The sequence below is a fragment of the Eptatretus burgeri genome, chromosome 13 (assembly GCF_056783735.1).
Source record: "Eptatretus burgeri isolate ZD-2024b chromosome 13, Ebu_testis_v1, whole genome shotgun sequence".
NCBI lineage: Eukaryota > Metazoa > Chordata > Myxini > Myxiniformes > Myxinidae > Eptatretus > Eptatretus burgeri.
In genome coordinates this window covers 30,866,194-30,883,180 of record NC_140973.1, presented here as the reverse complement: position 1 = coordinate 30,883,180, position 16,987 = coordinate 30,866,194, and the positions used below count along the sequence as shown (strand labels likewise).

The 16,987-nt window shown below is 45.1% G+C and overlaps 1 protein-coding gene across 2 annotated transcripts in view; it reads right to left on the bottom strand.

Annotated features, from left to right (window-relative positions):
- Positions 1-12,146: 12,146 nt before the first annotated feature.
- LOC147014173 (E3 ubiquitin-protein ligase RNF8-like) overlaps positions 12,147-16,987 on the bottom strand; it is a 69,155-nt gene continuing 64,314 nt past the window's right edge. The window contains exon 6 of one of the 2 annotated variants that reach the window (XM_085851913.1): positions 12,147-12,972. In XM_085851913.1, the coding sequence (XP_085708039.1) occupies positions 12,206-12,972 (767 nt within the window). In that variant the 3' untranslated portion in view covers positions 12,147-12,205. The remainder of the gene's footprint in view (positions 12,973-16,987) is intronic. The other variant, XM_085851915.1, reaches the window with a different exon arrangement.

Sequence of the window (16,987 nt, the reverse complement as noted above, 5' to 3'; positions counted from 1 at the left end):
TTGTTGCAATCGGATCAACATCCATGGATCAAGGTTCTGAAATCCCACGAAGCTGAAAATGAGTCCTGATTCATCGAATTGGCTGGTGATGTGCATAAAGACAGCAAAACAAATGACGTTGTCTGCACACTCCTGGCCATCCCGCTCACTCGTCAAAATGCTTGCTGACGACCAAATCTCAACTTGCTGTGAACTTGGATTGGATTCGTCCTTCGTTACATTTGATCCACACTATCGGAACCCAAATACACTGCACGGCCAAATGTGGACAACTGCTCATCCAACATCTCATTTCAGAATAATGGGCATTAATATGGACTTGGTCCCCCCTTGTTGCAATAATAGCCTCCACTCTACTGGGAAGGCTTTCCACTCGATGTTGGAACATTGCTGCGGGGATTTGCTTCCGTTTCAGCTGCAAGAGCATGAGTGAGGTCAGGCACTAATGTTGGGTCATTAGGTCTGGCTCACAGTCGGCGTTTCATTCCATCCCAAAGGTGTTTGATGGGGTTGAGCTCAGGGCTCTGTAGAGGCCAGTCAAGTTCTTCCACACCGATCTCGACAATCCATTTCTGTATGTACATTGCTTTGTGCACGGGGGCATTGTTATGCTGAAACAGGAAAGGACCTTCCCCAAACTGTTGCCACAGTTGGAAGCACAGAATCGTCTATAATGTCATTGTATGCTGTGGCGTTAAGATTTCTCTTCACTGGAACAAAAGGGCCTCGCCTAAACTACGAAAAACAGCCCCAGACCATTATTCCTCCTCCACCAAACTTTAGAGTTGGCACGATGCCTTCAGGCAGGTAGCGTTTTCTTGGTATTTGCCAAACTAAGATTTGTCTGTCGGGCTGCCAGATGGTGAAGCGTGATTCATCACTCCAGAGAACGCATTTCCACTGCTCCAGAGTCCAATGGTGATGAGCATTGCGCATGGTGATCTTAGGCTTGTGTGCGGCTGCTCGGCCATGGAAACCTATTTCATGAAGCTCTCGACGAACGGTGTTTGTGCTGACATTGCTTCCAGACCCAGTTTGGAACTCGGTGATGAGTGTTGCAACCGCCGACAGACGATTTTTCCGCACTACACGCCTCAGCACTCGGCAGCCCCGTTCTGTGAGCTTGTGTGGCGTACCACTTCACGGCTGAGCTGTTGCTCCCAGACGTTTCCACTGCACAATAACAGCATTTACAGTTGACTAAGGCAGCTCTCGCTGGGCAGAAATTTGACAAACTGACTTGTAAAGATGGCATCCGATGACGGAGCCACGTTGAAAGTCACTGAGCTCCTCAGGACGGCCCATTCTCCTGCCAATGTTTGTCGATGGAGATTGCACGGTTGTTTGCTTGATTTTATACACCTGTCAGCAATGAGTGTGGCTGAAATAGCCAGATCCACTAATTAAAAGGGGTGTCTGCATACTTTTGGCCATGTAATGTATCTATTGTGAAATGCTTCATACTGTTGCTGACGTGGTGGTGGAAAATGACACAAGAGATAAAAGTTGCTGATTGTTTCTCACTCCAAGTTGATAGCTCAGTGGATAAGTACCCAAATGAAAATATATTTATTACTGCTCATTACTTGAGTGAAGCCAAATTTAACATGAAGAATGATTTTCTGGGTGAAAGACATTCTGACAAGCGTGCTGCTGAAGGTTTGCTGGATACCGTTCTAATCAATTTGAAAAGCCATGGTATTGACAAAATAACAAAGGAGAAGTTGGATTTGAAACAGATGACAAAAGTGCTAACACCGGAAAGAAAGGTGGGCTCTGGGCCAAACTGAGAGTACACTTGCAGAGACATGCACTTTGTGTATGGTGTGTTGCACATAGATCAGACCTGGCATATGCTGATGTAGAAGCATCGGTGATTGAAATCAAGCACTGGAGAACAAATCTCAAAGCTGTGGCTTCATTCTACAGAGGTTCAGCAGGTCAGACTGATGAGGTGGAGAGCATTGTGGAGGAGTTCGGTTAAAAGTTCTACAGATTCCCAGAGCACTTTGAAGTTCATTTCGTGGAACATTTGATTAACTTCTGTGAATCCGTTTGGAAAAAAATCTGCCATCCAAAAAGGATACACTGGAACTCTGCATCCGCATCTGAGGATGGTACGTGCCCGAAGAATGAGAAAGCATCAGTTGGAGATTCCTCAGACTACAGAAAGAAGGTAGCGTCCCGGAATAATTACACAGCATTGATGTACTTCGTCTGTTCGAAGAACTTCAGAAAGATTGTCAGAAATCACTGGCATCTTTCTGCGTCATTGAAGTTGTGAAAGCCGCCACTCTTACTTCTCAAACCTTGATGGAGCCTGATCAATTCCTGGGTGGCAAAGTGGGAAAAACTGAAGAACAGTCAACAAGAAGTTGATGATTGGGAAAGAATGGTTCACAATTTTCTTGTGACAACTAAGCGTTCTCGATGAAGTGTCAGGTCTGAAATTATACTTGGTGCAAAATAATTTTTGACACAGAGACTCGCCGAGGATGACCAGAAGAACATCGTAAACCGGTTAAATCTGTTTCTCAAGGCACGAAGTACGAAACACATAATCGAGTCGACACAAGATGTGGTGGAGGGACTTTTTGGGGAGACCTCTGTCGCACAATTCTGTGATGGTCATCGGACATTTCGCTTGTGGAAACCTTCCTGTACCAAGTGATGTTAGATGGTACTGTAAAACTGTACCATCTGATAAAGATCTGTGCGTCTCAAACTGTTTTTCAAGATGGTACAAGCTTACCTGTCACTGACTCCTCAGAGTATTGGACCTGAACATGCTGTTTCACGTCACATTATCCTGAAGGTCCCCAGTCAAGCTACTCGAGAGAGGCCATCAACAGTCGGATGTACATCGCACTCAACAGTCTTGGGACGGCACGTTTTGATCCACAACCGGCAGTGGTGAAATTTTACAGAAGAAAGAGCGCCATTAGTGTTCCAGACAAGGAACTCCACCACAACCAACATTTCATAAATAAATTATTTACTGAAGACAGCACTTTGTAATGATTATTCTGATGATTAGTCTCTGTATTGATTATTCTTGGTTGTCGGTAACCCTACAACAAATATAAATTTTCCAAATCACCACTTCTCTTGACCCTTGTTGCCCAATGATATTTGCTTAAAAAGCTACCTGGTGGTATTGTTGCAAATCTGGAAGCCGTGAGCACTCAACATACAGGTCCTATAGAACAGTTATATCGGTTAGTATGTGTTTTTAGTTAGGGTCCCCGTCCCTTGTTTAATGGGTGAATACATGTACATGCGCTGTGAGTTACTTTGATAGTCAGGGTTTTCTTTTATTTTTAAATCCTCGAAACTACAACAACGCCAGCATCACCCTCACCTTCACCTCGCTTCCTCCCACCGACGCCATGGCCTACGTGCGTGTCAGCACGTACGTGGGCGGAGTTCACGAAGATCTGATGTCTCTCTCGCCCAATCCGGGGGGGCGTGGACGAGGTGGCCGTAAGTCAGTCAAAGGGCAAAGAGTGGGCTCCAAGAGAAGCAAAGCCTCTTTGGGGGGCGGGGAGTCGAGATGCCCCGTCACGCCCCCCCCCCAGTCCAATCAACGGCCTTGGCGCCCGTTTTGGACATTGACAGGGCGACAAGCGCATTCTGCACACCAAAACCAGCCAATGAGGGACGACATAGAGCATGAAACCAAGGTTCGGCTGAGGGAGGGCAAGGATAAAGGTCCGGCTCCGTTTTTCCGAGAGAGATCCTTCCTCCACAAGAACTGCAAGTCAGTCGCGCGCCGTGTCTCTGTCGGTGAACAAGGGAGAGAAACTTGTGAGAAGTGGTTATCACGTTCGCCTCCCACGTGGAAGGTCCCCAGTGGTGGTTCTCTTTTGGGAAGCCAGTTCTTCGTCTTGCCAGACTTCGCCCTGCCGGCCTCCGTTCACCGGGAGCCCGTCGTGTGGACGCCTGGGCTGCTACAGGTCCGAGTCCTGCCACCCTGAAGACCATATGAGGTGCACAGGTCCGAGTGTCGTCTCTGGTCTTCAGCTCGCCTTTCCCTCTGAGCTGGAAGCCTCAATAAAGGCTGTGGCCACCGGTTCTTGGGTGTACGTGTGTTTGTGTTTCTGGCGCCAGTCTATTAAGTAAACCTGCTGATATATCATGTGGTAGATATATCATTCCTGATATATCATGTGGATTTAAACAGATAAATTTGGTGCTTGTACATAGATTGCTATTCCTTCAGTATTCCGTTAACTCTGCCTTCTTGCGTGCTCCCCTGCCCCATTATAAATAAATACACGTGGAATTTTTTATATTATAAATAAATATTATATTTATAAATTTTATATATATAAATATAAATATATATAAATTTAATTTAAAAATAAATTTATAAATACATTATAAATAAATACACGTGGTCCAACACGTGGAACATGTCTTTCAATCCAGACAAATCTCACACTCTCACTATGTCTCTTCGAAAGGACCGTTTACAAAACCCCCCCATCCACTTTCTCAACAATCCTCTGGAAGAAGTCTTTTCTTTCAAGCTTCTGGGTCTCACGATCTGCCATGACCTTTCCTGGGAAAGTCACATTTCCAACCTTGCCTCAAAAGCCAGTCGCCGACTGGGAATCCTCCGTCGTGCAAAGTCCTTCCTCGGCCCTCTTGAGCTCCTGACCACTTACAAAGCTTTTGTCCGTAGCCTGATGGAGTACTGCTCTCCCCTCTGGGCTGGTGCTCCTGCCTCCCACCTTTCTCGACTTCACGCTGTCGAAACCAGGGCTTTTAAGATCATTGGCATCTCCCGCAATGAAGCTGAGTCTTTGGGCCTCTCACTCAATCACCGCAGGTTGGTCGGTGGTCTTTCTGTCTTCTACCGACTCCTCTCCAGCCTTGCCCCCCTGCTCTCTCTGCGATTTGTCCCAACCACATTTCCACAGGGCGCTCAAGGTCCGCCAACAACCCCCTTCTGGTAAAACTACCAAAATCACGAATCACTGCTCATCTTCACTCTTTCATTCCTCTTTTTTCCCGCCTTTGGAATAAACTTCCTCACTCTATTCTTTCCCATTCTTCCCTTCAGGCTTTCAAAACAGCTGTTCACCACCACCTCTTATCTTCCCCCATCCAAATCCTCGATCTTTTCTACCCCCGATAATCCACCCAAGCCCACTTCCTTCAATTCTCCTGCTTTCCTTCCTGAAAGTCCCTTTAATGTCCATCTTCCCCTCGCCATGTTCCCCGTCCCATCCCCATCCCTCTCCCTTCCACAGTTCACCTGTGTCTGTTCCCCAATGTTTTGTCCCTTCCACTCCCGCCCCTCTTGTCTCATGCCTCCTTGCTGTGAGTTGTGTGTTAGCTCTCATACGAGCCTCGACCAAGGTATACAAAAAAAAAAAAAAAAAAAAATAAAATACATTTGTTAAATGTATCAGTTCATTGCCGGTTTCTTCCATTGGCTGAGCATGACTCGTGTTGGTGGATTATAAAGGCTGCTGCCGCTGTAAATGTACATTCGGACCGATGGGACTTCGGCAACCGTCCGCTCGGGTTGCGCACGGGTCGGGCACACTAACGGCTCGACTCGTACGAGGGCCGTCGAGGGTGAATTTCCCCGGTAGTTTGGACGACGTGGGTATTGAAGTAAATTGAAATTGGCAATCAACCCTACCCCACGTGGTCGACCTATTGGCGATCTTCGGTCCGATAAGGGACCCGTCGGCTCCGGAGTTGTCCGCGGTGACGACCTATAAATTCTGGGTGTTCGGTGGAGTCGACTCTGCAGCTCCATCTAGCGGTCGTGCTCGTCGCCGATGCCCGCCCGCAACAGTATCCCCCAAATCTCTCCATGTAAATTTGTATCATATAGCACCACCTGGGGGTATCCAGTATTACAAATCATCTTCCATTAAAAAAAAGTTTAATCAACTTTACAATACGGTGATGTTGAAATCGAAGTGAGAACAATTCCAAATCATTCATATTGATCCTTCCAAATGGTTGATCATTCCATTGATCCTTCCAAATGTTTCATTTCACTTTATTTTAAGCGTAGGTTCAAACGAAAGCATCTAACATGGAACTTTGCAGAAAAGCAGAATGATTTTTGCTCACACCATATATGTAAGCAGCAAGGTTGGTTAATGAAGGTGATGTCGGCTGACTTCCAAGAAGATGGAAGATGTCCTTGGTCAAATTATACAGTGAAGAGCAGAATGTTTGTCAAGTACAACATGTCTTTTGATAAAATCCATCAGCAAAGCACGGGGTACTTTTCCTTGTGACTGTAAAAAAATTAAAACGTACGAGTCGGTACGGCAGCTAAATATGTGAAGACCGATACGCTGTTCCAAAGAGTGGAAATGAGACAACAGGACTCAGGACGATCATACGAAAGACAAGGAAAGGGATTTATTCTGCATTTAGGATGTCAGGTGTGTGCTGTACCTGCATGGCTGCAACCAATTGATAATCCTCATTCGGTCAAACACGTACACAAAACTAAGCCCTTCCCGCCAAGAAGGGTCGACAGTGCATATACAATGGAGATGTTTCTTCTTTCCCACCCAGATTCTTGTCGTTGGTTGTCATCTCCATTTGCGGGTTTCAAAAGGTGAAACCGACGCCTTCCAAGACTCAAAAGTTGGTTGATGGATCAAGTTTTGATGTTGATGGAAAACCTCCATTTCTGGAAAGGATCACGTTTCAAGGGCCAAGTTGTTAAGTTTCGTTGTTCTCTTATCTTTATTCCGAGAGTTCTTTTCAACATTGTTGTTGAACCAAGGAAAGCCTCAAAATGTAGTTCGTTTATATCAATACCAGCAGAGAATCCAACCCCTGGGTGGGTCGAGTTTGCACATTACTTTCTGAAAACAGTATAGTCTGTGTTTTTTGCAAATAGACGAGATGTTTTTATGGTGTGCGCTTCAAATGGTCTCGGGTCGTCTGAAGGTCTATTTTCCAATAATCGTTTATAGGGTCTCAACTCTAAAGGGTCTAATCTGTTCCTCTTAAACTCAACTCATTTGTTACCTCCGCCACCAATGGTGTACTGCATGTTTGTCTGTTTGTGAACAAGATATCTCAAGAAATTGTGGATAGATTGATACTAAATTTCGTGGACAGATTGGGTGCGTGACATGGACGAATTGATTAGATTTTGGTGAAGATCCGAATCCAGATACTACAATTTTGAAAGCGATTCTTCACAGTTGAGAGATAGGGCCAGAAACGATGTACAGCACAATATCTCAAAAAGTGTACAGATTATGACAAAACTTGGTTAGAAGACAAGACACAGGCAGATTCGATTTTTGTTGGACAAACAATGGGTGTAGGGAGGAATGGGGGGCAGGAGAGGACGTGTGGGGTGGATAAGATGGATACAAAAGGAAACTCCAAGGAGGGAAATTTGGAACGAGGAGGGCTTGGAACGATCCAAGATGGCAGTGAACAACTGTCTTGAAGACCTGGAGGAAAGAATTAGATTGAAGGGGATGTGAAGAGTTCCACAGGTGGAGAAAAAAAAGAGGAACAAATGAATGGAAGTGAGCAGTGACCCTGGATTTCGGTAATTCCACCAGAAGGGGGTTGATAATGGACTGTGTGAGCCCTGTAGAAACCTGCGAGGAAAGAGGGGGGGGGAGACAAAGCACGGAAAGAGAAGAGGGTACAAAACTAGCAAGGAGGTAGTGGAAGACAGAGAGACCAGCGACCTGGCTGTGATGGTGAAGTGATAGACCCATAGATTCTGCTTCACCACGGGAGATTCCAATCATTCTGAAGGCCTTGGTTCCCACGGCGTCAAGCTGAGGAAGATGTGAGGCTCGGGGAGCCAGCCCAGAGGGCGGAGTAGTCCTCCATCAAGCTGCAGATGAAGGGGTCTAAGGGGTCTCAAGGATGTTAACGTCTTATGGCGTCTAAAGGGTCTGAGCCGTGTAAAGGGTCGAAAGGTTACAGATGGACGGCCCATGTTTTTCATTTATATACGTATAGACACATATATATATATATATATATATATATATATATATATATATATATATATATATATATATATATATATATATATATATATATATATGTACACCTCCAGGTCTAGACCATCCTGCCAGCCTCCCTTTCCTATTAGTGATTTAAAATTAAACATCCCGAGACCAAAAAAACCGCTCATACTGCAGACAGAAGGTTCTCATTTGTGCCTCAATGTAATAATTCTCCATGGCATAGAAAAGGAATACGTACGCACAACTAAAGCATTCAAGAACACTCAAGCATTAACAAAGGAGCCTTCCCTCAAAAAGCTGATATTAAAGGTCCAATAAGCACAAGCACGGTGTCAGCCAAGAGAAGCAATAGAAAACATGATCATACGATGGTCAGAGAAACCACTCAAACCAACAACACGGACGGTCCACAACATTGAAAAAAAAACCTGCAATGTCAACATCAAACCTTCCAATCTAACCTGGCAAGAAATAATCGGTTATTTTAAACAGAGGTACGAGGGAAACTGCAGTGAAGAGCATTCTGAAGATGTATTGACAAGAAAGATCTTTGTGGCTCAAGCCATGGATGGGGTTCTTGCCATTATGATCCACGGTTGCGTCGAAGGTGCCATTTAGATTCCCACCCCGGCAGATAAGACCATTAAAATCAATTTATGAAATATGTTTGCACCTGCCTGCATAAACAGAGGGGGCACTATTGCTATCATAGTGCAGGCTTTGATGGGCTTAATGTTCTTTGTAAGGGAACGATTTTTATTCCCACCCTTTAAAAAATAAAAAAATTACTCCCGGTTGGGGGTGACGGTCATCTCTGAAGCTCTGTAGATGTGGATCTCCGATCGGCTTAGAATGCCTTCGATGTCGTCTCGTCTTTTGGTTCAACGTACAGACGAAAGCCCGGGAGTAAAAAGGATAGAAAACCTCAGAAATCAAACTACATTTCTGAATTATCCGGAGATAGATTTTGAAAATGGTTGATTTGGAACATTTATGATCAATGTGTCTTCAAAAGGATAGAAACCGGACCTCAGAAATCAAACCGCATTTCTGAGTCATAAATGGCGGATGATATTTTGACAATGGATGATTTCACAAGTTTACAGCATCGGTGACCTTGACATTGACCTTCAATCAGGTCTAAAGTCATACCGTCGTGCATCACTCATCGACCCCTACCGACATACCAAGCTTCATCAAGATCGGGCAAAATTTTTTTGCCGTATCACATCGACGATTTTTCCAACTTTGAAGACACGTGACTCGATAACCAGGACGAATTTCAGAAAACCGGCCCGAACAAATTTAGATATTGTTCCATATTATCAGGATCCGAAGGAATTTCGAAGATCGGATCACAAACGGCGGAGGAGATAGATTTTGAAAATGGACGATTTCACAACTTTGGAGTGGCCTTGACGTTGACTTTGACCTTCAATCGGGTCAAAGGTCATACCGTCGTGCATCACTCATCGACATCTACCCACATACCAAATATCAAGAAAATTGGAAGAAAAAATGGGGACGTCCGTACGTACGTACGTACAATTGGTTTTATAAGGTCATCTCTAACGAGATGACCCAAAAACGGGGATATTACAATCAGCTCTGCCTGTCTGTCCATCACGCTATCTCCTCCTAAACGGTTGTAGAGAAATTCACTAAACTTGGTAGTTATTATCACCAGCTGGCACGAATGTGCAAGAGCAGCATCATTCTGGCCCCACCCCCCTGGGACACGGTCAAAAGACCAAATACCAAAAAATGCAATTATGGGCACATTTCTCAATGAAACTTTGTATGTGCAATCAACATTGGGGGACACATGAAACGTGTAACGATTTTTTTGGATTTGACCCCCAGTTCATGCCCTCACATTCCTGGTGGAAACTTCACAGGGTCACAGAGGTCAACATGAAATATATATATAGAACTCAAAATTTGATATTGGGTCATTCCTGGTGAAACCTTTTGCCATCTTTCAACTTTGCTTTAGGCGGACAGTGTGGGGATTTGCAATGACGTGTCATCGACTTCGCTCCAGTTATTACTACGAGTAGCTCATCTTACACTAATTAAACCAACTGCAGAGGATGGTCCATCACGTTATCGGGATTTGGTTCAGGGGAAAGTGGGTGTTAAAAATAAATAAATAATTGTATTCCTTAAGAATCGATGGTCTGTAACCAAAGCATCAAGACGTGTACATTTTGCTTTGCAAGGCAGTGTAAAACAACTTGGGAAACTATTTTGAAGAAATGCATCAGTTGCAAAAGGCATGAGCCCATCACTAGAATCCCCCACAAGGCTCGCTTGTACCATCCCCACTTTTTATGTGCAATATCTAGAATCATAAACGAATGCGCCACTAGAATGGTAGAAGAGCAAGACTTCGCATTCCTGAGTTCAATAATGTATTAGGACAACATCTGCCAGGCTGAACAGTTTACCTTTTGTATCCCAATGATAGGCCGTATCTGGATCCGGACCGGAACCAAAATTGAATCGGCTTGTTCTTGTCACCGAACCAACTCATCCACCTCGTTTTGTCACAACTCATCCACAACTTTTTAAAATATTAGTGACATATTGTTTTTGGCCCCATCTCTCAATGGTGAGGAATCACTTACAAATTAAAAAAAATTAAAAAAATTCTTCCTTCCAGATTCCAATCTTTAACAAAATTGAATCGTTTCGTCATTCTCACACACCCAACCTGTCCACCAAGTTTCATGTGAATGCGTCCACAACTTTTTGAGACATCGTGCTATATATCCTTTTTAGCGCTATTTCTTAACGGTCAAGAATCACTTAAAGAATTCTCGTATCCGGATCCGAATCGTTACCAAAAGTCGAATCATTTCGTTATCGCCACACATCCAACCTCTCAACCAAATTTCGTCCGAATCCATCAGCAACTTTTTGAGACATCCTGTTCACAGACAAATTGAGACACAGACAGACAGGGGTGAAAACATACCTCTGCCACTGAAGGTGGACAGAGGTTAATCAGTGTGAATTGCCAAAAGTAGCCGTGTCGTCGAAGAATGAAGGCCATCTCATCATTACATCGGCTGGGGGAAGGAGGAGATGGTGGGGGAGTGGCCAACAGATGAGTCATTGTTACACAAACGTATTCAAGGAGAGGGAAGAAGGAAGCAGATGCATCGGTGTCCATCTTTACAATGTTTTAACATTTAATGTCATTTTCCCTTCAATTTTCTTATTTACTGTAATCTTACATTTTTGTAAACTGGGAAACTTAGTAATATGCTTCAAAGTTCCCCTTACAAGATGGGTATATTGTTGGTTGTTGTACACGTAAGCAGAGTATTAGAATTTGATGGCTGTATATTTATAACTCATGAGGTATGCAGCTACAGCACCCTCAGCTTTGGCCGTGCCCAATATACGCCTTTTGATGTGGGTGAAAACTTTTAATTAAGCAAGATTTTAAATGTTCCGTCAAAAAAACCCCAAAAATATCTGCTCTTCTTCAAAAAAAACCAAACTGTTAACTCAAATTAGGTTTATCATGTGGAGGATTTTGGCTTCAAAACCAGTCGAGCTCTTGGTGGCATGGACCATTGCATATTGGAGATAAGCTTCGAAAGCAGTGATCTTCACTATTGTTTTAGGGGGGGGGAGGGCAGCCGGCACTTTTGCCGACAAGGCATCAATGTGAGAGCCGCCACACCGCCTGCAGGACCCCGTGATGGCTGCTATTAGGTCCCGGTGCCACGTACTCTTCTTTGTTGTGGTTAATTGGGGCTGCAAGCATCATTGTTTGAACACTGCAACTATATCCTAATGTAGTTATGTTACTTTTATGCTTCGAGTTGGAACACTCGTTTGAAACCATCGTGTCAGTTTGATAGCATTTATGGCGGAATATGATGGGGTGTTTTCAATTTGTGTGTTCTCGGCAGAGGCTGCGCTTTAAGCCACCAGGGGCCGCCAGTGGCTCGCGGGCCGTGCAATGAAGAAGTGTTCTAACGTGTCCTTCATACACAGCAAATGACAGAAAGGACTGGGGGAGGGGTCAGAACCCGTGCGTATGGGAAAAAAGGGGGCGGCGGGAGATAGTCATTAAATAGCCCTGAAAAAAAAAACAGGATACGCAGAAGATCTATAGTCAGACATGAAAGCAGCAAATATTATGTTTCAACTTTATTTCTCAACACTTGAAATCTCATATACTGTACACACCCTCATTAGTAGTCACTGCAAGTGCTGGAGGATGAGGAAATGGTGCGCTGGAAGGAACTGCTTGAGTTGTTGATAAGGCCAATACTGCTACTGCTACTGCTGCTGCTGCTGCTGCTGCTGCTGCTGCTGCTGCTACTACTACTGCTGCTGCTGCTGCTGTTCACAGTGTTATTCATATCGTGGTCACTCCTGATCGAGCTGCTGTCACTACTCAGGGTCCACCTTCTGATAAAGCCATCATTGTCGCTCCCACTATGGTTACTTATATTCGCGCTCCCACTCCGATAATCTCTGATTATGCTTGCACTCTCATCATTCAAGCTCTGGTTGCCCCTGCTCTGGTCATTCCCGCTCCTATTCCCATCACGACTGCTCCCACTCCCATCGCTACTGCTACTGCTCCTCCTCCTCCTCCTGCTCCGGTCACTCCTGCTCCCACTCCGGTCACTCCTGCTCCTGCTCCCGTCGTTCCTCCTTCCATTCCTGTCACTTCCTCTCCCGCTCTCATTTCTGCTGCTTCTTCCGCTCCTATTCCCCCTCCCACCCCTATTACTTCCTCTCCCCCTCTGGTTGGTTCTGCTCCCACTCCAATTTCTTCCTCTCCTGCTCCCATTCCTGATATTTCTCCCGCTCCTCCGAGGGTTGCTTTGAATATTGTTCATGCCACTACTGTAATTGCTGGTTGGGTGCTGTTGCTCCAAACTCGACGGTCTCCAACTCGTAGTGCCATTGCGGTGTCTGCTCCTTTCCCCAGAAATGTTTTGTTGATCTTCTGGATAAAAAAAAATATATTATTAAAAATTCCTTTCGTGAATAATTTCAGGTAACACATTGAGATACAATGGACTTCATTGCTGTCTAAATAAAGTGAAAACATCATAAACTTTTTTTTCCCCCTGCGAAAACAAACGAAGCGAGAATGGCACTCGGTGGAGCGCGTACCTCTTCCAGGCTCAACAGTTTACGTTTTGTATCCCACTGATGGGCCGGATCTGTAACCCGACCTGAACGAAAATTGAATCGGCTTGTTCTTGTCACCTACCCAACTTATCCACCTCGTTTTGTCACAACTCGTCCACAACGTTTTGAAATTCCATGCTATATATCGTTTTTGGTCCCATCTCAATGGCGAAGAATGACTTGGAAAATTAAAAAAAAATTATCACATCCGGATCCACATTCAGATCTTCACCAAAATCGAATTCATTCGGCCTTGTCGCACACCTTACGTGTCCAACAAGTTTCATCCGAATCGGTCAATAACATTTTGAGATAACGTGCTGGATGTCATTTTTGGCCTCATCTCTCAATGGTGAAGAATCACTAAAAAAAAAAAAAAAAAAACATACCGTCCAGATCTTCACCAAAATCGAAACAATCCGTTCTCGTTACGCACACAACCTGTCCACCAAATTTCACTCAAATCCATCCATAACTGAGATATCTTGCTCACAGACAGACAAACAGCGAAACAGACGAGGGCGAATTCCGTCCAACTTCGGTGGCGGAGATCATAAAATCTTGTCCGCGCCCACAAACAGAACAAGCATATGAACGGGAGACCTTATTTAACCGATGCATTCGACATTCATTTGTACCACAGGAGAGATAGACATAGGGTAGTCACAAGACATGGAGAGGTTGTTACCAAACATGGTCGGCAAAGCTGTGCAGGAGCACAGAATGCACTTCGACCCCAAGGCAGGGCAATGTTGGAGGTCAGAGAGGGAAGTGAAACTCGTCTGGATGGCGTGACTCAGCCCTCAGAAGCTGGATACCACCCCGCAGGCAATGGTTCCGTGGTCAGAGAGAAAAGTGAAACTTGAGTTGCTTTCACCAAAGCAAAACCAAGCCTTCCCTCATGTGATGGCACAACCTTCGCTTCCTCAGATCTCTCGCCTCTCCCTCTTTTGTTATTTTTGGCTCATGAGCCTTTTCGCTCTCGTTGTCATTGCTGGCGACCCAACTGATGGAAGGGGTGTCTTCGAGGTACCAGCAACATCACGAGGCAGGAGACGACGTGTTCTCGTGCGTAACGGAGACCCCGAGCCAAAGTGTATTAAATAAAAGTAAATGGCACGGGGAAAGGACACAAGAATGAAGCAATAAGAATGAAATCATCTTAAAAAGTAAAGCCCGTCCACATTCGCTTTGCATTCAGACTTCTTCTTTGTCTTCTGTTTGCTAAACATGATGAAAACAGCTAAAAACAAACTAGAAGGGCACTCGGTGGAGCGCACACCTCCGCCACACGTAATGCCTGATCCACGAGAACATATCGGGCTCAATACATTTTTGAAATATCATGCTATACAGTACTAAATAGTTTTTGGCCCTATCTCTCAATGGTGAAGAATCACTCTAAAAATTAAATAATTCTCGTATTCAGATCCGAATTCGGATCTTCACCAAAATTGAATCGATTTTTATCCCCCGCCGCGTGGCGGAAGGGGGATATTGTTGTCACCCGGGTCGTCCGTCCGTCCGGCTGGGCGTCAACATTTATTTCAATGGCGGGGGATTCCCCATCTCTGATGGGTATATTTTTTCTTGTCACACCCAACGTGTCCACCAAGTTTCGTCCGAATCCGTCCACAACTTTTTGAAATATCCTGCACAGACAGACAAACAGACAGAGAGGGGTGAAAACATAACCCCCTTCACCTTCGGTGGCGGAGGTAAACAGCGGGCAGGATTTGAACCTGCATTATTCCAATATCTAGTCCTTGTCTTAACACAACTAATCTGTGATGGGTGAACTCAATAAAGACGTCAGAAAAATAGAGGAGAGAGTGGCTCGTGGAGCCGAAGAGGAGCCAATTATGGCAATGGAGACTTTACCGTGTCAAAACTGCCCGAGAGCCACTGACCAATTTAGCTAATCAACAGCGTTAGGTAGGTGTCCCCAGGATGCCAGCAAAAAAAACACGCCATCGTCGGATGAAATTGGCCTCCAGTATCATGAACAAGCGTGTGTAACATTGACAGGTGAGTTAATCAACTGGCTCCAGTTGTTTTTGCAAATCAGATCACGTTAATTCTTGCGGGATTGGTCAATGTGTCCAATGATACTTCACACTGAAATAATGGGCCACATTCAAGGGTTTTGGAAAGTAATGGAGGCAGAAGAGGTAAATTTTTGAGTGTCAATAAAACGAAAAATAATTTCTAGCCCTTTGAACCCTGAGCTCCATGGGCTTTTGGCTCCCCGATCCCCGGGCTCCCTGGAGAAAAATCCGGCTGCTCGGGTATATCGAGGTTTGAATATCGGCCTGTAAACCGGCCGCTCAGGCAGATGGAAGTTTGAATAGCGGATGGTAAAACGGCTACCGAGATTCAAAGGGTTAAGGTTCTCAAGTGTGTTTGAGAACTTGAAGTTCTTTGTCAACATCCCAAACTCCATGCGATCCTTTCACTGGAATTTCTCCAGGAGGGCTACATCATTGTTTTATATCACCATTATAATATTGTTATGTTTGTGGGGTAGATGGAGGAATTTCATCGGAAAGATAGGATAGTATAAGAGTAGCTTGGTCCGTGGACGTGTAGGAGACATCTCGATGTAAATTAAGTAGGGAAACTGTGAGCTTAAGTGTTACGTGTCACCACACGAGACACGAGGGGTGGTGCTGTGTTAAATTAGGTAGGGATTAAGGCCAATTTCCCCCAGTATGTGAGTGCCCCTGTGACGTTTTCCTATGTTTTTGCATTTCAAGACCGGCAATAAAAACGGATCACATCCTAAAGACGACGACAATCGAGCTGCACATCCAAGCAGGCAGAAAGCCCCACCTTCAGGGGTGACGATGGGCGAAGCTACTCCCCGGAGTGGATGATTAATGGGCATGACGTTGGAGACTAGGGGAAGCCGCCCGTTGCAGGAGAGAAAAAGGTCGTGCTGCTTTGTGGTGAGCGGACATTGTATGGGATAGAATTGGTGTTCTGAAAGGAGAATGAGGAGGACACAGTTGTGGGAGGACGCGATCGAGTGAGGGGGTCTTTGCTGGCTGGCTACGTCTTGACCCGACAAAATACAGCAACACAATTCTTGTGTCGTGCTGCGAATTTTCCCACATGATGGGGCAAGACGCTCGTCATCGACTGTTGGGTTGCATCGTGTCAGACGTGTCTCGAAGCCTCATGTTGTGCCATTCTGGGTGAGCGAGCCTGGCATTCCGCAGAGGAGCAGCATCGACCTCCCCAATCGTGAGGAGGAACTTTCACAACAGCTTGTAGGCTCTCGTGACGAAGGGACCATCCACACGAATTACCGCCCGTACGCTTCCCACGACGAGAGCGGTTTGGCACCATTTTGGGTGTGGTTTCCTGCCCTGCAGGACGACGCAGCTCGACCCCAAAGCTCATAAAAGATCACTTCTGGACCTGAAGCCAAGTGCTTTTTTTCTGGACAGAATAAAGGAGGGATTTTTCTTTTGCTTTATCTTTTCCCCTTGTCCGTTTTTGTGTCTGAGTATGGAGGCGCCTCAAGTAGGAATTTAGATTGAGGTTACCTCACACCTTGATATATTTTCATAATAACCGTTTGATGTTACTGCTTATTAAATCATTATTTATTTAATTTGCTGGTGTCCGTGTATCTGTTGTGGGTTCGAGATAAACCCCCTTGTGCTGCGCATCCATCTGCAACGTCCTTGTCATTGTTTGTTCCTGCGCGCGCGCCACAATCTCCGAGAACCTTGGCTGCAAGCCTCCAAGGGAAATCGTTTGGCCGTCCGTCCAAGTAGAGGCAAACCCCCTGGACACGACAATATATTGTTGTGGTTCTG